Below are 24,914 nucleotides of genomic sequence, written 5' to 3'. Positions count from 1 at the left end.
CCTGTTCACACACTGTTCATAGCCATGTTCCGCACACATGAGGACGGCCTAAACCAGGATGTTGGATTTATGTCACATTATCAGTAACCCCCACAGCTTGCCCCCTGGGCTTGCAGAATCTCACTAGCTGTTCTGTCTGGAGACAATACACATCTCTTTAACCTGTGTTTAATGCTCCCTCCACCCACATTGTCTGTATCTTTAAGATCTGGCTGTAGGGATTTGCATTCTAATCAATATTCTGTAACTTGATTTTGTGTCTCTGTGCACTGTTTGAGAGCACATTTCCACTCCATCTGACGAAGGAGCAGCGCTCCGAAAGCTTATGGTATTTGCTACCAAATAAACCTGTTGGACTTTAACCTGGTGTTGTGAGACTTCTTACTGTGTTCACCCCTGTCCAACGCCGGCATCTCCACACCTGTTCACACACTCCCAAAGGAACATAGCAGGCCATTAATTACAGGGGACCAGGTTCCCCAAATACCCCATCAGCACTTTGAAAATTGAAGACAATCTGAGGGGTATTTAAAAATCCGGCCCCAATGTTTCAGCATTGATGACCTTTCACCAGCGCTCAAAACCACTGTAATATGTCTGGAGCCAAGTGGTCCTGGCTCGACCCAATCTGAGCCTTGGTGAGTAGATTGTTACTGATTAAGTGCCACTTGGTAGCACACTTTCCATCACTTTGCTGATGATTGGGACAGATGTGTTGGTGGATTGTCTTGTTCTTTTCTGTGGACAGGACACAACTGGACAATTTTCCACTTTGTTGGGTAGATGCCAGTCTTGTACTGGAACAGTGAGTTGTGTTGCTCCAATTATGTTCTTTTTATTTCCCTACAGTAAAACAAATAAGAGACCAGTGTGCTAATTTCAAAATTCAATGAAAATACGATTAGGAGGTATTGCTTTTATTAAAAATATAATTACCTGCAGTTCAATGAAAATTGATTAGAAAAATAAAGGAAAACTACAAGGTAAACAAATAAAAACAAGTGAAATCCTAGCAGTTTTAGTGCTGTTTACTTATTCCTGTTAAAGCTGTTTTGTAATGAATTCATGAGAAGAGGCATTCACAAGTGTTTGGTTTTTCCATTCAGGTGAAAAAGAAATAATTGGCAAAATTCAATCCAAATATCCAGGTCTTTCAATTGATAATGAGTTGACAGAGTGTAATCTTGTGCAGATTTCCAAATACAAAGATTTATCTAAATGTAAACATTAATATGCACCATGTGTTTTCAGGTTTGTTTGAAGATCTTTGATCTGTTTATAGTGGTGAACATGTGTGGGTGAGATATAGCTATATTTTGATCATTAAACCAGCGGTTTGTACTAAAATAGGTTAGGTTGGGTAGTCGCCATTTTTTGACAAGAATAATTGTTAGCTTATGAATTATTATCATCTTTGATTAGGTTGCCATCTGTGCTCAAAATGGTTCAGATTGAGACTGCAATTATATTGTGTGAAGAGCATTAATGCTGTGTATTTGAAATGAACTGTTATAATACCTTCAGTCCCAAATGTCTGAGCTCAGTCTAGTGGTAGCATTGCCTTCCTGGAAATGAGAGGGGGAACAGCGAGGCGGTCTCACGCCTGAGCAGTTAAGTTTATTTATCGCAAGCAGGTTTACATTGACGCTGCAAGGAAGTTATTGCAAAAATCCCTTGATCGCCACTCTCCAGCGCCTGTTCGGTACACAGGGAGAATTTAGCATAGCCAATGCACCTAACCAGCACGTCTTGAGCACATGTCTGAGGACTGCTGCCCACAAACCCATGTGGAAGGAGATTCTATTTTTTATGCAGTGAGCTGTTGTGACTTAGAATGCAGTGCCTGAAAGGGGAGCAGATTCAATAGTAACTTTCAAAAGGGAATTGGATAAATACTTAAAAGGGAAAAATAAATTGCAGCTTGGAGAAAGATTGGGGATGAGACCAATTGGATGGCTGTTTCAAAGTGTTGTCGCAGTCAAGATGGACACAAATTGTCGTTTTCTCAGCTGAATGGTTTTATGACTCTGGGTGTCAAGGGAAGGCAGATTAAAGCTGGGAGTAATTCAGCAATTGGACAAAAAAATAAGTGGAAATAATACATCAAGAATTACTTTGAACTACCAATTTCCTTTGGACAACTTATTCTTTGTTAGAAACACAACTGGGATTTGAGTTAAGATCTATCCCAGATGAATGGGATGAAACTCTCCACTAATTGTGGGGAGTCTCTGAGGCCAGAGTCATATTGTTGGGGGGAGAAATACATGTAAACTTTAATCTACCTCTAATTATGATGTGGAGATGCTGGCGTTGGACTGGGGTATGCAAAGTTAGAAGTCTCACAACACCAGGTTAAATTCTAACAGGTTTATTTGCAATCACGAGCTTTCGGAGCACTGCTCCTTCATCAGGTGAGTGGAGTGGTAGATTTAACAAACGCAGCATATATAGACAAAGACATAATTGTAAGATAATGATTGTAATCTGAGTCTTTTTACGTGATCAAGTCTTTACAGGTACAGACAGTGCGAGTGGAGGGAGGGATAATCACAGGTTAAAGAGGTGCGAATTGTCTCAAGCCAGGACAGTTAGTAGGATTTTACAAGCCCAGGCCAAATAGTAGGGGTTGCATGTAGTGTGACATGAACCCAAGATCCCGGTTGTGGCCGTCACCATGCGCCAAGCTCCACACGCATGAGGACAGCCTCAACCGGGATCTTGGGTTCATGTCACACTGCATGAAGGAGCAGTGTTCTGAAAGCTCATGATGCCAAATAAACCTGGTGGACTTTAACCTGGTGTTGTGAGACTTCTTACTGTACCTCTAACAATGTTATACATGACCAAGGCTGTAGCACTCTGAATGAGGTGGTGGATAAAATAACAGAGGAGGGTGAAGAAGCAGGCTTTCTGCCTCAGTCTTTTTGCCTGGCTCAGTTGCCTGGGTCTCATGTAAAAAATGGTCAATGGATGGGAGAAATTCGGGTGTGGTCCTTGTACATTCAATTACCTGCCTGATAGAACTTTCTATAATTAATAGTCCCAGAACTTAGAAACATACAAAATAGAAGCAGGAGCAGGCCATTCGGCCCTTTGGGCCTGCTCCATTATTCATTTTTGTATTTTGAAAATGAAGATGAAAAGGTATTGATCCCAGTAGCATAGAATCCCAGTATTTGTAGCACAACCAAATTGCAAAATAATCTAAAGATCATAAATAGGAACAGGAAGAGGCCATCCAGCCCTTTGAGCCTGCTCAGCCATTTAATAAGATAATAGTTGAAGGAATGGTGACATATTTCCAAGTCAGGATGATGAGTGGCTTGGAGGGGAGACTCCAGTTGGTGGTATTCCCAGTATCTGTTCCTCTTGTCCTTCTGGATAGTAGTGGTTGTAGGTTTGGAAGGTGTTGCCCAAGAAAACTTGGTGAGTTCCTGCAGTGCATCTTCATAGAATCATAGAATCCTACAGTGCAGAAGGAGGCCATTCAGCCCATCAAGTCTGCATCGACCACAATCCCACCTAGGCTCTATCCCCATAACCCCATGCATTTACCCTAGCTAGTCCCCCTGACACTAAGGAGCAATTTAGCATGGCCAGTCCACCTAACATCTTGGCGGATGATGCACATGGCTGCCACTATTCGTCAGTGGCGGAGGGATAGATCGTAGAAGGGGTAGCAATCAAGTGGGCTGCTTTGTCCTTGAAGATGGCAAGTTTCTTGGGTGTTGTTGGAGCTGCACTCATCCAGGCATGTGGAGTGCACTCCATTACACTCCTGACTTGTACCATGTAGATGGTGGACAGGTTTTGGGCAGTCTTGAGATGAGTTACTCATTGCAGGATTAAATAAACGTGAACTAAATACCGTATGGTAGGATGGAGGATTAAGGAAGAAATGAGCTTTCAGAAGGGTAAAATGTTAACCTTAGGGGATTTTAATCCACATATAGACAGGAAAAATCAGATAGACAAAGGTAGACTAGGTGAGCAGTTCATGGAATGTTTTCAGGATAGTATCTTAAAACAGCATGTTCTGGCACCAACCAGACAGCAGGCTGGAGATACATGGTATTGTACAATGAGATGGGATTGATTAATGACCTCATTGTGAAGGCAGCCCTCGGTAGCAGCAATCGTAATAGGAATGAATTTTACATTCAGTTTGAGGGAGAGAAGATGGGTGCAGGACTAGTATTTTAAACTTAAATAAGGGCAATTACGAGGGCATGAAAACAGAGTCAGCTAAAGTGAACTGCAAATTAGGTTAATAATGATGCAGCATCAAACATTTAAAGGAATATTTCAGGATATAGAAACATTCCAACGAAAGAAAAATTCTAAGGGGAGGGCCTCCAATCTATGGTTAAAAAATGAAGTTAAATATAGTATTAAATTTAAAGAAAAAACATACAATGTGCAAAGATGGGTGGCAAGTCAGAAGATTGGACAGAATATAAAATACAATAAAGAATGACTAAAATATTAAGAAGGAGGCAAAATTTAGAGAACGAGAGAAAGCTAGCTAGAAGTATTAAAACAGTAAGAGTTTCTATAGATACTTCAAAAAAGAAAAGTTAAAAGTTAGTTAAAAAAAGGTTAACAAAGTGAGCATTGGTCCTACAGAAACTGAGTCTGGGGAATTAAAAATGGAAAATAAGGAGTCAAATTGAACAGATATTTTGGATTGGTTTTCATTAGAGGATAGAAAACCCAGAAATAGCTGTAAATCTGGAATTGGCATAGAGGGAGGAATTGAAGAAAGTTACAATCAGCAGGGAAGTGGAATTGAGTGAATTGTTGGAGCTGCGGGCTGACAAATCTCTGGGTCCTGATGGACTTCATCCTGGGGTTGGAAAAGAAGTGGCTGGTGAGATAGTTGACACATTGATTTTAATTTTCAAAAGTTCCCTAGATTCGAGGAAGGTGACATTAGATTGGAAAATTGCAAATGTTATTCAAAAAGGGCTCACCTGATGAAGGGGCAGCACTCTGAAAGCTTGTGCTACCAAATAAATCTGTTGGACTTTAACCTGGTGTTGTGAGACTTCTTACTATTCAAAAGGGGAGCGAGACAGAAAGTATGAAACTGTAACTTAACATCTGCCATAATGAAAATGTTAGAAGCCATTATATAAGACGTTGACCCTGATTTTATGGCCCTGTCGCACCTGGCGCAAATCACATTGGGTTAGCGTGAGGTTGGAGAATCACAGGTTAGGGTCTACCATGTTTAGCGCTGGTGCAAAAGTCTGTTGCGATTCTCCCAGCCACTACCCCCGGATGTAATCTGGTTCCTGCTTAGTGAGGGTGCATGATGGCAGTGCCAAGGGGGAGGGCCTGAGGGGAGTCATAAAGGAGTTCACAAATGGGGTGGGGGGTCAGGGGCGGGGGCACGAAGGGTGTGGAGCATGTCTTTTTATTCATTCGTGGGACATGGATGTTGCTGGCTGGCCAGCATTTATAGCCTATTGCCAGTTGCCCTTGGAGGGCAGTTGAGAGTCAACCACATTGTTGTGGCTCTGGAGTCACATGTAGGCCTGACTAGGTAAGAGGCCTGACCAGGTAAGGTAGCAGATTTCCTTCAGTAAAGGAAATTAGTCAACCAGATGAGTTTTTCCGACAATCGATAATGGTTTCATGGTCATCAGTAGATTCTTAATTTCAGATTTGTTTTTATTGAATTCAAATTCCACCATCAGCCATGGTGGGATTTGAACTTGGGTCCTCAGAACATTAGCTGAGTTTCTGAATTAATAGTCTAGCGATAATAACACTAGGTCATATCCTCCTAAAGGGAAGGGGGTCATGAAGTGAGGTGATGAAGGAGCTGGTGCATGAAGGGGGCATGAAACATATATAGAAAATATAAGCAGATGGAGGCCTTTCAGCCCTTCAAGCCTGTTCCACCGTTCATGATGATCATGGCTGATCATCAAATTCAATATCCTGATCCCACCTTCCCCCCTAACTCTTGATCCCTTTAGCCCCATCTAATTTCTTCTTGAAATCACATAATGTTTTGGCCTCAACTATGTCCTGTGGCGAATTCCACAGATTCACCAATCTCTGGGCGAAGAAATTTCTCCTCGCCTCAGTCCTAAAATGTTTACCCCTTATTTGATTTAATTCGGTTTATTATTGTCACAATAATACAGTGAAAAGTATTGTTTCTTACGTGCTATACAGACAAAGCATATTGTGTAAATAGAAGTAAAGGAGACAGGCCTTACCTAGTCAGGCCTACACCTGACTCCAGAGCCACAACAATGTGGTTGACTCTCAACTGCCCTCCAAGGGCAACTGTAATGTTAGTCATAGCTAGGGTGTAGAGAAAGATCAACTTAATATAACAGATTGAAGTAGAGCATTGTTAGAGAGTTTATAAGAGTTAGAGTACAGTTTTAAAAGCATAGAATAAGAGTAAAAGATAGGATCAGAGGGAATGCTGGGGACAGCTTGCAAGAAGGGGCCACACTCCGGCACCATCATCAGCTATGTATGCTTAAACTAGGTGGCGAAACATGCCTTAAATGAGGGAGGGTCCCTCCTGATGTCTGTGGAGGGAAGGAGGGGTGTCTTCAATTTCACTTTGTGATTGATGATCCCTTTAAAAATAGCATCCAATCTCTGTGAAGCCAGACTGGCTTGTGTGTTTCAGCCCGCCCCTCTCAAAACTAGTGCAAAACTTGCCCCTCCCAAAAAATTACTAAGAGTGGCAAAATTTTTATCTGATTCGTGCCTGCATTCTCACCCAAAATCGCACAGTCATATTTTTGGAAAATTCCACTCATTGCAGCTGAGCACTTGGAAATATTCAAAGCAATCAGGCAGAGTCAACATGGTTTTGTGAAAGGAAATCGTGTTTAACCAATTTATTGGAGTTCTTTGAAGGAGTCACATGTGCTGTGGATAAAGGGGAACTGATGGATGCACTGGACTTCGATTTCCAAAAGACATTTGATAAGGTGCCGCATCAAAGGTTATTGTCAAAAATGAAAGCTCTTGGTAGCATATTAGGTGGAATTTTTCCATAATTTGTCAGAGTATCAGGCTGTTACTGAAAACCGGTATGTACCTCTTCAGATACACTACCATGTTTCCAGACCAGATCTTTATCCATTTTGACAAAAAAAATTAGGGGTATAGTTATGCCATCAGTCTGGTGGGGTGGGGCCTGATAGAACCAGTAAGGTCAGCTTCACAGACATTGGGGTGCCAGCTTTAAAGGGTGCTCCGACCTTTCACTGCACATGATCCCCACTCAATGCCAGCTTCCCCAATTCACTGCCCACACTCCATCACCACCGACCCCCCCCCCCCCCCCCCTCCCGCCCTTTCAAAGGTCTCAATGCTCTCCGCCTCCCACACACATAACGGAAACCCCACCCCCAATTGGGCTTCCCAGAGGGTCGCCTTGGCACTGCCCATTGGCACATGTTGGCACAGGCTGGCTGTGCCCAAGCATGATGCTCTCCCCCTGGGGCTTTGGTGACGGGATCCCCTTGACTGTTTCTCACCTTCGTAAAGCTGTTGTGAACCTCACTGATGTAACATCACGTCAGCAAGGTTTGAATATTCAGTGAGGGGGGATCATGTGGCTGGTAGGTCCTTTAATGATACGTAAATTCATTTAAATGTATTTAAATCAGGTTCGAGTCCTTTCTGGGGGCGAACCTTGCTATGTCACCGGTGAGGGGTGGGGAAAATCAGGGAATGAGGTCTTGCCAGTGAGAATCTTGTTTCCTGACTCCTGTGAGGGTTTTGCAGTCACGCTGTTGCTCTATCTGACGGTGAAGGTGGCAGCAAAATCACCCCCATTCGCAGAGGTAGAAGGTCGTCTAGCTAATAGGAAAAAGAGAGTAGGCATAAATGTGCTATTTTAATCCCAGAAGGAGCGATTTGCATGAATTTAAATGAGTTTGAAAATGGTTATATGTCTGGCCCTATGGAATGCCCCCCCATGGCGGCATGTTGTCATGCCAGCACGCATCACTACTAGTTTTCAATAATGAAAGCTAGTCAAGGTGACCACAGCAGTGGTGTGTGGAGGTGCCTGGAGGCCGCATGGATTGAGGGCCAAAGCTGGGCATTGCCCCCTGGCACCCTGTCAGTGCTGAGGGAGTTCTGGGGCACTGAGGTGGGCACCGTGATGTGCACTGCCAGGGGGGCTGTCCTACTTCATTGGTGTGAACACAGTAAGAAGTCTCACAACACCAGGTTAAAGTCCAACAGGTTTATTTGGCAGCAAAAGCCACTAGCTTTCGGAGCGCGGCTCCTTCGTCAGGTAAGTGGGAGTTCTGTTCACAAAAGGGCATCGACAACGCAGAGTCGCTGAGCAGAGACTGACAGCCAAGTTCCGCACACATGGGGACGGCCTCAACCGGGATCTTGGGTTCATGTCACACTATCTGTAACCCCCACGACTTGCCTGGGCTTGCAAAATCTCATTAACTGTCCTGGCTGGAGACAATACACATCTCTTTAACCTGTGCTTAACCCGCTCTCCACTCACATTGTCTGTACCTTTAAGACTTGATTACCTGTAAAGACTCGCATTCCAACCATTATTTTGTAGATTGAGTTTGTGACTTTATATGCCCTGTTTGTGAACAGAACTCCCACTTACCTGATGAAGGAGCAGCGCTCCGAAAGCTTGTGGCTTTAGCTACCAAATAAACCTGTTGGACTTTAACCTGGTGTTGAGAGACTTCTTACTGTGCTTCATTGGGAACAGGGATGTTCCCTTATATGTGGTGGGGGAAGAGGGGTGCATGCCAAGGGCAATGCAGGAGGGTGGGGGAGATATTGCCTCTCCATACACCCATGGTTGGGGGGGAGGGGTGTGAACATCCTGAACCTTGTAGGAGGTGGTCCTAAATGGAGATGGGGGGTGGAGGGAGTGTATTATTTTTGCAGATTTTACACTTTGATTTCTGTGGAGCCGACCTTGCCGGCTGTATCAGGCCCCATTCACGGGAATGATGGCACAAACCACAGCCCCTGAAGATCTGGTGAGAAAACCCGACTGTGTTTCCGGTGAGAGTGTACCGTGGCCAAATACTTTTGCACATTGAATTCCATTTGCCAGTTTTCTTGACACTTAATGTGTCAACATCTCTCTGTGAACTATTTACATCCTTCTTACAACCTACCATTCCGACCACCCCCCACCCCCGCTATTGTATCATTCACAGATTTGGCCACTGTACACTGTTTCTTCCTCCAAATCATTCACATATATTGCGAAGAGATGCAGTGCCAGCACGGATCCCCGTGGCACTCCACTGGTTACTGCCCTCCGAACCAAGAAAGATCCTCCTATCGCTACTCACTGCTTGCCAGTAAAATAATATAAATGCCAAATTTCTTCCTTTTTAAGCGCAAAGGGCTAAACATCGGTCTGCAGCTCTGTCGGAGGTGTGAATGGTTGTGATTCACCAGCACCCAGTCCCAGTGAGGTAGGGAGCAGTGGAATGTCACGCTCACTCCTCATGTCCTGGATTGGAGCATGTAGTAAGAAGTTTAACAACACCAGGTTAAAGTCCAACAGGTTTATTTGGTAGCAAAAGCCACACAAGCTTTCGAGGCTCTGAGCCCCTTCTTCAGGTGAGTGGGAATTCTGTTCACAAACAGAACTTATAAGACACAGACTCAATTTACATGAATAATGGTTGGAATGCGAATACTTACAACTAATCCAGTCTTTAAGAAACAAAACAATGGGAGTGGAGAGAGCATCAAGACAGGCTAAAAAGATGTGTATTGTCTCCAGACAAGACAGCCAGTGAAACTCTGCAGGTCCACGCAACTGTGGGAGTTACAAATAGTGTGACATAAATTCTGATTCTAGGATCGCATGATAAAGACTCAGGAGGAAAAAAGCAGAAATATTTATGTGAAATAGTGTGACATAAACCCAATATCCCGGTTGAGGCCGTCCTTGTGTGTGCGGAACCTGGCTATCAGTTTCTGCTCCGCGACTCTGCGCTGTCGTGTGTCGCGAAGGCCGCCTTGGAGAACGCTAACCCGAATATCAGAGGCCGAATGCCCGTGACCGCTGAAGTGCTCCCCAACAGGAAGAGAACAGTCTTGCCTGGTGATTGTCGAGCGGTGTTCATTCATCCGTTGTCGCAGCGTCTGCATAGTTTCCCCAATGTACCATGCCTCGGTAGCCAAGCTAGATTTATGCTGCTGGGCGGACTGCGGGCTCATCTGGGTCACTGACTGTGTATAAGATTAGCTAGTATTCCCACTGTGGCAATCTATCCCTTTAAAAGGAGTATCACTGTCTAGAGGAAGGCGCTGCTGAACTGCCTGTGTTGGACACAAGGAAGAATCAGGGTAGATAGAGGGTGACTATGTTGATGGAGACAGTGCTGGAGACTTCCGCACGGTGGGTGACAGAGTGCTCCTGTCTCTGTAGAAACAGAACATTTATGGCACAGGAGGAGCCAATAATCCCAATGGGGCTGTGATTTCTTTTTTGCGGAGACTGAACCCGGAACCAAAAGTTCCCCTCCCATTTCCACCGGCAACATTTATTAATGAGAAAAAAGGATTGGGGAATAAGCACTGACAGATGCCCACATCCTGTAAATGAACCTTTAAAGTTCTGAAACATTCCAAAGGTTTGCATGTTTGCTGGTTTTTTTATTCCTGGTTACAGTCTGGTCCGCACAAGGCAAAGTTCACATTTTGTTTAATATAAATCTAAATAAAACTCAGTGAACTGAACTGAACTCTTACTTTTTTCTCAACTCCAAGAACCAGAGATAGAATCATCTTGGAAATCCCTCCCCTCAGACTTCGCTCTGTATTGTAAGTCATTTGAAGTCGCTTTTGAATGCTACAATGGAGATCAGAGTGTGAAAAAGTTCATTTGCGAGATGCTGCCAAATGTAATTGCCAGGTGCGGTATGTCCAGAGTCCTGTTTAAAACTGATGAGTCTGAAAGAAAAATAAGAGCTATATAATCTCTCACTTATTCAGTAGAAACCTATATTTAATTAACTATGTTTAATTACTGGTAAATGTGTTTGTCTTTACACATTGGATTGCAATAGTTTGGAACAACTCTTGTTCTGCAGTTAAAAGATTGATTTATAAAGTGAAGGATTCATAAATGCCAAACCTCCTAAGACGCTACCAGGCCAATACTAACAACACAACATTTTTTCAAGTTTATTTGTTTGTGTCACAAATAGGCTTACATTAACACTGCAATGAGGTTACTGTGAAAATCCCCTAGTCGCCGCACCCCGGCGCCTGTTCGGGTACAGAGATGTAAAAGCAAAGTGGATAATGGGGATCCTGTAGATGTAGTATATCTGGACTTCCAGAAGGCATTTGATAAGGTGCTGCACAAAAGGTTAATTCACAAGGTTAGATCATGTGGGATTTGGGGTAATTTATTAGCTTGGATCCGTGACTGGCTATTGGACAGAAGACAGAGAGTCGGGATATTTTTTTTTTCTGGATGTTAAGAAGTAACTAGTGGGGTGCCACAGGGTTCAGTCCTTGGGCACCAGCTATTTACAATCAGTACTAATGACTTGGATACAGGGATAGAAGGCTCTATAGCCAAATTTGCAGATGACCTAAAATTAAGCAGAACAGTAAGTTGCAATGAGGAAATAAGAACCTTACAAATAGATATAGATAGGTTAGGAGAGTGGGCCAAAATGTGGCAAATGGAGTTTAACGTGGACAAGCGTGAGGTCATGCAATTTGGTCGGAAAAATGGGAAGGCGGCTTATCATCTAAATGGGAAGAGACTTTGGGGTGCTCTGGTGCAGGGTGATCTGGATGTCCTCATTCATGAGTCACAGAAAACTAGCATGCAGGTACTAAAGAAAGCAAATGGAATGTTGGCATTTATAGTTAAAGGAATAGAATATAAAGGTAAGAAAGTATTCTTGCAACTATACAGGGCATTGGTGTATTGTGGAGTATTGTGCACAGTTTTGGTCCCCTTATTTGAGGAAAAATGTAGTGGCATTGGAGGCAGTTCAGAGGAGGTTCACTCGATTGATTCCAGAGATGAGGGGTTTGTCATATGAAGAGAGATTGAACAATTTAGGCCCATACTGTCTGCAATTTAGAAGAATGAGGGAAGATCAAATTGAGGTATACAAGATGATTAAAGGTATGGATAAAGTAGGCATGGAGTGGATGCTTCCTCTTGTGGGGCATTCTAGGATGAGAGGCCATAGTCTTAGGATAATGGGTAGGAAACTTAAAACAGAGTTGAGGAGAAAATGCTTCTCCCAAAGGGTTGTGAATCTGTGGAATTCACTACCCCAAAGTGCGGTGGATGCTGGGACAGTGAGTAAATTTAAGGAGGAGTTAGACAGATTTTTAATTGGCAATGGGTTGGAGGGTTATGGGGAGAAGGCAGAAAAATGGGGATGAGGAGCATTTCATCCATGATCGAATGGTGGAGCGGACTCATTGGGCTGAATGGCCTAATAATGCTTCAATATCTTATGAACTTACACTGAGGGAAAATTTGGCATGGCCAATGCACTTACCCAGCATGTCTTTCGGACTATGGGAGGAAACCGGAGCACCCGGAGGAAACTCACGCAGGCATGGGGAGAATGTGCAAAATCCACACAGACAGTGACCTGAGGGGGGAATTGAATCCAGGTCCCTGGTGCTATGAGGAAGCAGTGCTAACCACTGTGCCACCAAGCCACCCATTACTTAGCAGGCAGGTGCTGTTGCCTATCCTTACCGAGTGTGGTCTGTGGCTTAGGAAATTCAGCATCCAGTCGCAGAGGGAGGAGCCGAGGTCCAGACCATGAAGTTTGGAGATGAGTTTTATAGAAATAATGGTGTTGAAGGCTGAGCTGTAGTTAATAAATAGGAGTCTGACATAGGTGTCTTTGTTATCTAGGTGTTCCAGGGTTGAGTGCAGGGCCAGGGTGATGGCGTTGGCTGTGGACCTGTTGCGGCGATAGGCAAACTGTAGTGGATCCAGGTAGTCTGGGAGGCTGGAATTGATTCATGCCATGACTAGCCTTTCGAAGCACTTCATAATGATGGATGTCAGAGCCACCAAACGATAGTCATGAAGGCACGCTGCTTGGCTTTTCTTTAGTACTGGGATGATGACCGTCTTCTTGAAGCAGATAGGGACCTCAGATTGTTGTAAGGAGAGATTGAAAATGTCTGTGAATACCTCCACCATGGACAATGCACCTACCCAGCCTGTCTTTCGGACTATGGTAGGAAACCGGAGCACCCGAAGGAAACTCACGCAGACATGGGGAGAATGTGCAAACTCCACACAGACAGTGACTCGAGGCAGGAATTGAATCCTGGTCCCTGGTGCTATGAGGCAGCAGTGCTAACCTCTAGCCTGGCCCCCACAGATTTTACCCCACCCCCACAACATTAGTGTCCCTCTTATCCCCCTAATCCCCTGCCCCCCAGACCGATCGCGGCCCGCTGCCCCATTCCCCCCACCGATCACACGCAGCGTGGCAATGGGTCCCCCCACCAGAGAGCCATCTGACTACCTCCCTCTCCCCACCAATCTGAGTCAGAGAGCTGCCGGAAGCTTTGAACTTATTGCCTCAGAAGCTGGAGACTTTGCAGACCATGTCTGTTTTGCGCTGAATCTGGACGCGGTGGTAAAGGGGGAAGTGTTGGTAAATTTGGGTGTCCAGCCCAGTAATTCACTTTAAAAGCATGCAAATGCATTTAAATTGCCATTGTGCCCATTTCGGGCGCAGTTCTGATCGCCGCCATTTTCAGCCATTGGTAAAGGGAGAACAACCACAGAGGTGGTCGCAGACTGTGCTACTCGGCTCACGCCCGACTTTACCAAGTTTTCGCACCCAAAAATGGGCGCAACTTGATGGTAAAATCGGGTCCATCGAATCAGAGGTTTACAGCATGGAAACAGGCCCTTCGGCCCAACTTGTCCATGCCGTCCCTTTTTTGTAACCAGTAAGCTAGTCTCAATTGCCCACATTTGGCCCATATCCCTCTATACCCATCTTACCCTGTAACTGTCTAAACACTTTTTAAAAGACAAAATTGTACCCGCCTCTACTACTACTTTTGGCAGCTTGTTCCAGATACTCACCACCCTCTGTGTGAAAAAATTACCCCTCTGGACCCTTTTGTATCTCTCCCCTCTCATCTTAAACCTATGCCCTCTAGTTTTAGACTCCCTTACCTTTGGGAAAAGATATTGACTATCTAGCTGATCTATGCCCATCGTAATTTTATAGACCTCAAAAGATCACCCCTAAGCCTCCTATGCTCCAGAGAAAAAAGTCCCAGTCTATCCAGCCTCTCCTTATAACGCAAACCATCAAGTCCTGATAGCATCTTAGTAAATCTTTTCTGCACTCTTTCTAGTTTAATAATATCTTTCTATAATGGGGTGACCAGAACTGTACAGAGTATTCCAAGTGTGGTCTTACCAATGTCTTGTACAACTTCAACAAGATGCGCCAACTCCTGTATTCAATGTTCTGACCAATGAAACCAAACATGCCGAATGCCTTCTTCACCACTCTGTCCATCTCTGACTCCACTTTCAAGGAGCTATGAACCTTTATCTCTAGATCTCTTTGTTCTGTAACTCTCCCCAACGCCCTACCATTAACTGAGTAAGTCCTGCGCTGGTTCGATTTACCAAAATGCATCATCTCGCATTTATCCAAATTAAACTCCATCTGGCATTCGACAGCCCATTGGCCCAATTGATCAAGATCCCATTGCACTCAAAGAGCAAAGAACAAACAAAGAACAGTAAAGCACAGGAACAGGCCCTTTGGTCCTCCAAGCCTGCGCCGATCACATTGTCCTATCTAGACCAACCGCTTATATCCCTCTATTTCCCGTTTGTTCATATGCCTATCAAGATAAGTCTTAAATGTGGCTAAAGTACTGTCTCAACCACCTCACTTGGCGATGCATTCCAGGCCCCCACTACTCTGTGTAAAATACTTCCCCTGCACATCTCCACTGAACCTTTCTTCACTTGTCTTGAACTTGTGCCCCCTTGTAATGGTCATATTTGCCCTGGGAAAAAGTTTCCGTCTGTTCACGCTATCTATACCTCTCATAATTTTATAAACTTCTATCAGGTCGCCCCTCAGCCTCAGACTTTCCAGGGAGAACAATCCCAGTTTATTCAATCTCTCCTCTTAGCTAACACCCTCCCGACTAGACAACATTCTGGTAAACCTTTTCTGTACTCTTTCCAAAGCCTCCACATCCTTCTGGTAGTGTGGTGACCAGAATTGGACACAGTATTCCAAATATGACCTTACCAAAGTTTTATACAACTGTAACATAATTTGCCAACTTTTATACTCGATGCCCCGTCCGATGAAGACAAAAATGCCATATGCTTTCTTCAACACTCTTTCCACCTATGCTGCCACTTTTAAGGATCTGTGGACCTGTACTCCCAGATCTCTCTGTGTGTCTATGCTCCTGATGGTTCTGCCATTTATTTTATAGCTCCCACCTGAATTGGATCTACCTCACATTTGTCTGGATTAAATTCCATCTGTCACTTGTCCGGCATTTTTCCAGTCTATCTATATCCTGCTGTATTCTCTGACAATCTTCATCACTATCCACAACTCTGACAATCTTAGTATCATCCGCAAACTTGCTAATCAGACCAGCTACGTTTTCTTCTAAGTCATTTATATATATTACAAATAGCAGAGGTCCCAGCACTGATCCCTGCGGAACACCACTAGTTACAGACCTCCATTCTACCACGACCCTCTGTCTTCTATGACCAAGCCAGTTCTGAAACTAGCTAGTTCACCCCTGATCCCGTGAGATTTACTCTTTTTACCAGCCTGCCATGAGGGACCTACAATCCTAGATAACCTTCTTCATTGTCCACTATGTCATCAATCTTGGTGTCATCTGCAAACTTACTAACTATGCCTCCTAAATTCTCATCCAAATCATTAATATAAATGAAAAATAACAGTGGACCTAGCACTGATCCCTGAGGCACACTGCTGGTCACAGGGCTCCAGTTTGAAAAATAACCTTCTACAACCACCTGTCTTCTGTCATCAAGCCAATTTTGTATCCATTTGGCTACCTCACGCTGGATCCCGTAAGATTTAACCTTATGCAACAACCTACCGTGCGGTACCTTGTCAAAGGCCTTGCTAAAGTCCATGTAGACAACACCAACTGCACTGCCCTCCTCTACCTTCTTGGTTACCCCTTCAAAAAACTCAATCAAATTTGTGAAACATGATTTTCCACTCACAAAGCCATGCTGACTGTCCCTAATCAGTCCTTGTCTCTCTAAATGCCCGTAGACCCTGTCTCTCAGAATACCTTTGAGCAACTTACCCACTACAGATGTGAGGCTCACCAGCCTGTAGTTCCCAGGTATTTCCCTGCAGCCCTTCTTAAACAAAGGCACAAAATTTGCCACCCTCCAATCTTCAGGAACCTCACCTGTGGTTGTTGATGATTCAAATATCTCTGCTAGGGGACCCGCAATTTCCTCCCGAGCCTTCCACAATGTCCTGGGATACACTTCATGAGGTCCCGAGGATTTATGTCCCTTGATGCGCTTTAAGACTTCCAGCACCTTGTTCCCTGTTATATATGCACTCCTCAAGATATCAAGATTTATTTCCCCAAGTTCCCTAACATCCATGCTCTTCTCAACAGTAAATACCGATGAGAAATATTCATTTCGGATCTCACCCATCTCTTGTGGATCCGCACATAGATGACCTTGTTAATCCTTAAGAGGCCCTACTGTCTCCCTAGTTACTCTTTTGCCCTTTGTGTATTTGTAGAAGCTCTTTGGATTTTCCTTTGCCGTATCTGCCAAAACAATTTCTCATGTTCCCTTTTTGCCCTCCTGATTTCTCTCTTAACTCTACCCCTTCATCCTCTATACTCTTCAATGGATCCACTTGATCCCAGTTACCTATGCATGCCATGTGCCTCCTTCTTCTTCTTCTTGACCAGGGCCTCACTATCCTGAGTCATCCAGGGTTCTCTACTTCTACTAGCCTTGCCCTTCACTCTAAGAGGAATGTGCTTACCCTAAACCCTGGTTAACACACTTTTGAAAGCCTCCCACTTAACTGACATCCCTTTGCCTGCCCACAGACTCCCCCAATTAACTTTTGAAAATTCCTGTCTGATACCATCAAAATTGGCCTTGGCCCAATTTAGAATTTTAAACTTTGGGCCAGACCTATCATTCTCCATAGCTATCTTAAAACTAATGAATTATGGTCACTGGTCCCAAAGTGATCCCTCACTAACACTCTATCACCTGCCCTTCGTTATTTCCCAAGAGGAGGTCAAGTTTTGCCCCCTCTCTAGTCAGGTCATCCACATACCGAATGAGAAATTCCTCCTGAATATACTCAACAAATTTCTCTCCATCCAAGCCTCTAATACTATGGCTGTCCCAGTCAATGTTGGGAAAGTTAACATCCCCTACTATTACCACCCTATTTTTCTTGGAGTTATTTTTTCTTGGGATCTAGGTGTACAGGTACACAGGTCACTGAAAATGGCAATGGCAGGTGGAGAAGGTAGTCAAGAAGGCATACGGCATACTTGCCTTCATCGGCCGGGGCACTGAGTTTAAAAATTGTCAGGTCATGTTGCAGCTTTGTAGAACGTTAGTTAGGCTGCACTTGGAATATAGTGTTCAATTCTGGTCGCCACACTACCTGAAGGATGTGGAGGCTTTGGAGAGGATACAGAAAAGATTTACCAGGATGTTGCCTGGTATGGAGGGCATTAGCTATGAGGAGAGGTTGGAGAAACTTGGTTTGTTCTCACTGGAATGACGGGGGTTGAGGGGCGACCTGATAGAAGTATACAAGATTATGAGAGGCATGGACAGAGTGGATAGTCAGAAGCTTTTTCCCAGGGTGGAACAAAGAACAAAGAACAATACAGCACAGGAACAGGCCCTTCGGCCCTCCAAGCCCGCGCCGCTGCCTGGTCCAAACTAGACCATTCTTTTGTATCCCTCCATTCCCACTCCGTTCATGTGGCTATCTAGATAAGTCTTAAACGTTCCCAGTGTGTCTGCCTCCACCACCTTGCCTGGCAGCGCATTCCAGGCCCCCACCCTCTGTGTAAAATACGTCCTTCTGATATCCGTGTTAAACCTCCCCCCCCTCACCTTGAACCTATGACCCCTCGTGAACGTCACCACCGATCTGGGAAAAAGCTTCCCACCGTTCACCCTATCTATGCCTTTCATAATTTTATACACCTCTATTAGGTCACCCCTCATCCTCCGTCTTTCCAGTGAGAACAACCCCAGTTTATCCAATCTCTCCTCATAACTAAGCTCTTCCATACCAGGCAACAGCTTGGTAAACCTCCTCTGCACTCTCTCTAAAGCCTCCACGTCCTTCTGGTAGTGTGGCGACCAGAACTGGGCGCAGTATTCCAAATGCGGCCGAACCAATGTTCTATACAACTGCAACATCAGACCCCAACTTTTATACTCTAAGAGTCAATTACTAGGGGACACAGGTTTAAGGTGCGAGGGGCAATGTTTAAAGGAGATGTACGAGGCAGATTTTTTACACAGAGAGTAGTGGGTGCCTGGAACTCATTGCCGGGGGAGGTAGTTGAAGTGGATATGGTAGTGACTTTTAAGGGGCGCCTTGACAAATACATGGATAGGATGGGAATAGAGGGATATGGTCCCCAGAAGGGTAGGGGGTTTTAGTTCAGTCGGGCAGCATGGTCGGTGCAGGCTTGAAGGGCAGAAGGGCCTGTTCCTGTGCTGTAATTTTCTTGGTTCGTTGTTCTTTATCTGTAATCTCCTTACATATTTGCTCCTCAATTTCCCGCTGACTATTTGGGGGCCTATAGTACAACCCTATCAAAGTGATTTCCCCCTTCTTATTTTCAGTTCTACCCATATAGACTCAGTGGGTGAACCCTCAGATATATCCCCTCTCAGTACTGCCGTGATGTTTTCCCTAATCAAAAGTGCAAATCCCCCTCCTCTCTAACCTCCTGTTCTATCTTTCCTATAGCATCTGTACCCTGGAATATTGAGCTGCCAGTTCTGTCCCCACTTAGTCATGTTTCATAAAAGTTATAATATCCCAGTCCCATGTACCCATCCATGCCCCTCGTTCATCTGCCTTTCCGAACTTGATCATCATGAAAGAATGTTTTGATTTGATTTATTATTGTCACATGTATTGGGTTACAGATAGGGTGTAGAGAAAGATCAGCTTAATATGATGTAGGTCCATTCAAAAGTCTGATGGCAGTAGGGAAGAGGCTGTTCTTGAGTTGGTTGGTACATGTTCTCAGACTTTTGTATCCTTTTCCCAACAGAAGAAGGTGGAAGAGAGCATGTCCAGGGTGTGTGGGGTCCTTGATAATGCCGGCTGCTTTTCTGAGACAGCGGGAAGTATCGATGGAGTCAATAGATGGGAGACTGTTTTTTTGTGATGGATTGGGCTATGTTCACGATCCTTTGTAGTTTCTTGCGGTCTTGGTCAGAGCAGGCGCCAAACTCAGCTGTGATACATCCGGAAAGGATGCTTTCTATGGTGCATCTGTAAAAATTGTTGAGAGTTATAGCAGACATGCCAAATTTTCTTAGCCTCCTGAAAAACTTAGAGGCGTTGGTGGGCTTTCTTAATCAGAGCATTGATGTGGCGGGACCAAGACAGGTTGTTGGTGAGATGAACACTGATAAACTTAAAGCTCTCGACCATTTCTAGTTCATCACCATTGATGTAGACAGGGGCATGTCCTTCACTATGTCTCCTGAAGTCGATGACTATTTCCATTGTTTTACTCACATTGAGGGAGAGATTATTGTCATTGCACCAGTTCACTAGATTCTCTCATTCCTGTATTCTGTCTTGTCATTGTTTGAGATCATACCCACTACAGTGGTGTCATCAGCAAACTGAAAAACGGAATTGGAATGGAATTTGGCCACACAGTTATAGGTGTAAAAGGCATACAGTAAGGTGCAGAGGGCACAGACTTGCAGGGCACCACTGTTGAGGATAATCGTGCAGGAGGTGTCGTTATCCATCCTTACTGATTGCAGTCTGTAGGTTAGGAAGTCTAGGACTCAGTCACAGAGGGAGGAGCCAAGCCCAAGGCCACAGATTTTGGAGATGAGTTATTAATGAGAGTGTTATTCACATTTTAAGTTACAAATCTTGTGTAACTTCTTCATTTCCATGTTATTAACTTGCCATTAAGGTCATTGCTGAGGGTTATGTACTTTTTGAGTCATAATGATGCACTTGCACAGTATTTGCTCGCTTTCTATGTTTACGTCTGTCCTTCAACCTCCCACACTGAGCTGAAAACAGTACAAATTGTGTCAGCAGAAAATGCTGAGCAAGAATCTAACATAGTAAATCCAGTGAAGATAAATTGGTGAGGGGGAGAAACTCGATGCGAAGTCGTTGATGATGTTGGTTGAGGGTAAAATGTTGTTTTGTGGAGGTGCCGGCGTTGGACTGGGGTAAACGCAGTAAGAAGTCTCACAACACCAGGTTAAAGTCCAACAGGTTTATTTGTTAGCAAAAGCCATTAGCTTTCGGAGTCTTAAACCTCTTCTTCAGGTGAGTGGGAATTCTGTTCACAAACAGGGCATATAAAGACACAAACTCAATTTACATGAATAATGGTTGGAATGCAAATACTTACAGCTAATCAAGTCTCTAAGGTACAAACAATGTGAGTGGAGAGAGCATTAAGGCAGGTTAAAGAGATGTGTATTGTCTCCAGACAGGACAGTCAGTGAGACTCTGCAGGTCCAGGCAAGCTGTGGGGATTACAGATAGTGTGACATGAACCTAATATCCCGGTTGAGGCCGTCCTCATGTGTGCGGAACTTGGCTATCAGTTTCTGCTCAGCGACTCTGCACCGTCATGTGTCGTGAAGGCCGCCTTGGAGAACGCTTACCCGAATATCAGAGGCCGAATGCCCATGACCGCTGAAGTGCTCCCCAACAGGAAGAGAACAGTTTTGCCTGGTGATTGTCGAGCGGTGTTCATTCATCCGTTGTGGCAGCGTCTGCATGGTTTCTCCAATGTACCGTGCCTTGGGATATCCTTTCCTGCAGCGTATCAGGTAGACAACGTTGGCCGCGTTGTACTGTTTTCAGCTCAGTGTGGGAGGTTCAAGGACACACGTAAACATGGAAAGCGAGCAAATACTGTGCAAATGCATCATTACGACTCAAAAAGTACATAACCCTCAGCAATGACCTTAATGGCAAGTTAATAACATGGAAATGAAAAAGTTACACAAGATTTGTAACTTAAATTGTGAATAACACTCTCATTAATAACTCATCTCCAAAATCTGTGGCCTTGGGCTTGGCTCCTCCCTCTGTGACTGAGCGGTGTTCATTCATCCATTGTGGCAGCGTCTGCATGGTTTCCCCAATGTACCGTGCCTCGGGACATCCTTTCCTGCAGCATATCAGCTGTTTCCTCTGAGTGCTCCAGTTTCCTTCCACAGTCCAAAGATATGCAGGTTAAGCTGATTGGTTGTTGTTATCAACCTAACCTATCATTAGGTTGATAACGACACCTCCTGCACAATTATCCTCAACCGTGATGCCCTGCAAGTCTGTGCCCTCTGCACCTTACTAGTGTCGGGGGATTAGCAGGGTAAATGTGAGGGGTTACGGGAATGGGGCCTGGGTGGGATTGTGCTCGGTGTAGACTCGATGGGCCAAATGGCCTCCTTCTGCACTTTAGAGATCTTATGAAGACAGTCTTGGCTTAACATCTTGTCAAAAAGACTGTAGCTCCAACAGTGCAACAATAACAATAACGATTGCGTTTTAATAGCTCACTTAAACCTAGTGAAGCTTTCCAAGCTGCTTCACAGGCACATTATCAAAGAAAGTTTAACCCCAAATGCAAGTTTCAACAAGTTAGTATGTTATTTATCAGTTCCCTCAACAGAAGCTTAATTTGTGTGAGTGATCGGTCTGGAAGGTGCCATTTTAAGTAATCGCACTCTGGGCTCAATTTTGCCATTGCATCGTGCCCGTTTTCGGGCGCGCAAAACTTGGTAAAGTTGGGCGTGAGGCGATTAGCGCGATCTGCGCCCGCATCTGTGCAGATGCCCACTTTATCAAGGCCTGAAAATGGCCGCGTCCGAACCACGCCCGGAACATTTGCATGCAGTTGATTTAAATTAATGAACTGCCCACCCAACTTTACCAGCATTTCCCCCCCTTTACCATCGCGTTCGCCCGTCCAGATTTGGCGTGAAACAGCCATGCTCAGCAAAGGTCTGTTTCAGGCGCTTCAGCTTCTGAAGAGGTAAGTTCAGAGCTTCCAGTGGCTCTCTGACTCAGATCGGTGGTGGGGGGGGAGAGGGAGGCAGGCCAGATAATTCTCTGGGCGGGAGGGGGGGAGGTGGGGAGGCGGGCCAGATCGTTCTTTGGTGGGGGAGGGAGGAGGGAGGCCCAATCATTCTCTGTTGGGGGGGAAGGGGGGGAGGGAGGAGGGAGACCCAATCATTCCCTGGTGGTGGGGGGGAGGGGGGTGGACTGCTGCCACTCTGCGGGCGATCGGTGGGGGTGAAGGGGAGGACCGCTGCCACTCTGCGGGCGATCGGTGGGGGTGAAGGGGAGGACCGCTGCCACTCTGTGGGCGATCGGTGGGGGGGAAGTGGTGCAGGGAGTCGCGATCGGTCTGGGTGGGGGGATGGGTGGATACGGGGAACACTTATGTTGTGGGGGTGGGGTGATGTCTGTGGGGGCCATTGCTCCCGCTTTTCGCTCCCGGGCTGCTTTATCCACTTTTTGCGTCCCGGGAGCGATGTGACAGGAGCACTTTTTCAGATTTTTTCTCACTGCGCATATGCAGTTCAAAACTCCGATCAGACCAGCAGTGTTTCGGACACGATAAGCCCCACCACAGCGCGATTCAGACTCGCGATTTATTTTTCAGGCTGAATGCGTATGGGAGCGCCTGAGAACTGGTTTACAAGTCGCATCTGAATTACGCCCAGATTCAGCACTTAGAATCAAAATGGTAAAATTGGGCCCTTTGTTTTTAGCTGATATCACTGCTTTGCTCATTTTGACTGACAGTCAAAATGTTTTAATACTTTTGCACTGGCTGTTGGAACTGAAATTAAACTTTCCACAAAGATATCTGGGCGAAATTTTGACCAAATACTTCTGGCAAACACCACAATGGTGTTTTGGTGACTGCTGTAACACGAAGAGGATTTGGAAGGAAAAGTCAGCAACATGTAGCTGTAGAGAGAGGGGCTAGCGGAGAGAAGTTCACTCTAGACGTTAGCCTGAAGTGCCTAGCCCAAACTGTTAACAAAACATTAGATAAAGCAAGTTTGTCATTGAGTAGGAATGACTTCAGCTTATATCCATTATGTTGCATACATAGTTCTTTTTGTAGTCACAGTGATGCTTCAGTGCTTGTTACTGACCTGAACAAAAGCTACCCACAATGACCTAGCAATCTCTGTACAGTGGTTTCCCCTTTCCTGATGTCAATTTGAATCTAGCACCAAGTTAAGGAGACCTTCAACTATTCAGCAGTGGTGTCCCAAAGCCAGTCACATTGTTGTATTCTTGCAAAGGAAAAATCAGGAAATAAGAACAATTGAATCCCTTAACCTTTTGATTTTCCAGATAGTGGAGTAAATCATTGAGAGATCTGAGGGATTAATGCCAAAGCGAAAATGTTAACATTATTTAAACAATATGTAGAATTTCTTAACATAATCCATGCACCAAGTGTAAAATTAAATCTTCAGGGTCAATCAGGTTTAAAATTTTAAAGTTTACTTATTAGTCACAAGTAGGCTTACATCAATACTGCAATGAAGTTTAGCAGTAATTATAAATGTAGTATGATGTTAAAAATGTTGTTAAACTTTATTCAACAAGTCATGTTTTCAACAATTTGCAACACTGATTACAAGAGTGGAAGTTTCCATCAGTCAATGAATTCTAGTTGGTTGCAGTCTGGAGGGTCCTCAACAGCAGATCCTCTGGTGAAGTTTGGAAACAATGCCAAGAACTTCCATATTTCTACCTTTAAATATTTAATTGTGACTCCAGATGTTTCTGTCAGCTTCAGAGGTGCTACGACCACAGCAGATGTTGGGGGCGATTCTCCCATCGCAACCCCCAAATTTTCTGGTGGGTTGGGTCGGGATATGCGCGTGTCAGCCATTTCATGGGATTCACGCATGCATTCCCAATGCATGCGCTTCTCCCAGAGCCAGAGACCAGGCGCAGTCAGGACCATGCTGCAAACCAGAGGGAAGAGAGGTAAATTACTTTAATCTGTTTTAAATGTATTTTAAATTTATTTTAAATGTCATTATCGGGCCCAGCACGGAACTTGCCAGGCCCGATAGCATCTCCCATCCCACCAGGAGTATTTCATTCCGGTGGGGTTTAGAGTAACTCCCCATGTTCGGGGAACTAGCGGAAGACCCTGCTGGAGTGAAGCGTGGCCCCCCCAGGAGGTCGTGAATTCTTCCTCATCTCTGTTTTAAAGGATGAAAATTCCTCCTCATCTCTGTTTTAAAGGATGAGAATTCCTCCTCATCTCTGTTTTAAAGGATCGTCCCTTTACCCTGAGGTTGTGCCCTCTGGTTCTAGTTTTTCCTACTAGTGGAAACATCCTCTCCACAGCCACTCTATCCAGGCCTCGCAGTATCCTAATAGTTTCAATAAGATTCCCCCTCATCCTTCTAAACTCCAATGAGTACAGACCCAGAGTTCTCAACCGTTCCTCATACAACAAGCTCATCATTCCAGGGATCATTCTTGTGAACCTCCTCTGGACTCTTTCCAAGGCCAGCACATCCTTCCTTAGATATGGGGCCCAAAACTGCTCACAATACTCCAAATGTGGTCTGACCA

General features: G+C 44.8%; 1 protein-coding gene and 1 long non-coding RNA gene across 3 annotated transcripts in view; one reads left to right on the top strand and one right to left on the bottom strand.

Annotated features, from left to right (window-relative positions):
• The first annotated feature begins 10,780 nt into the window (after positions 1–10,780).
• LOC144503560 (histamine N-methyltransferase-like) overlaps positions 10,781–24,914 on the top strand; it is a 21,065-nt gene continuing 6,931 nt past the window's right edge. Inside the window, exons 1-2 of one of the 2 annotated variants that reach the window (XM_078228044.1) lie at positions 10,781–10,915; positions 24,115–24,314. In XM_078228044.1, the coding sequence (XP_078084170.1) occupies positions 10,893–10,915; positions 24,115–24,314 (223 nt within the window). In that variant the 5' untranslated portion in view covers positions 10,781–10,892. Of the gene's footprint in view, positions 10,916–23,936; positions 24,315–24,914 lie in introns of those variants that run through there. The other variant, XR_013499511.1, reaches the window with a different exon arrangement.
• The window catches only part of LOC144503561 (uncharacterized), a 22,275-nt gene continuing 21,294 nt past the window's right edge, over positions 23,934–24,914 (bottom strand). Inside the window, exon 3 of the long non-coding RNA XR_013499512.1 lies at positions 23,934–24,292. This is a non-coding gene — a long non-coding RNA (uncharacterized LOC144503561). The remainder of the gene's footprint in view (positions 24,293–24,914) is intronic.

This window comes from Mustelus asterias, chromosome 14 (assembly GCF_964213995.1).
Source record: "Mustelus asterias chromosome 14, sMusAst1.hap1.1, whole genome shotgun sequence".
Taxonomy (NCBI): Eukaryota; Metazoa; Chordata; class Chondrichthyes; order Carcharhiniformes; family Triakidae; genus Mustelus; species Mustelus asterias.
The sequence above is the reverse complement of the archived record's forward strand: the minus strand, read 5'-3'. Positions and strand labels throughout refer to the sequence as shown.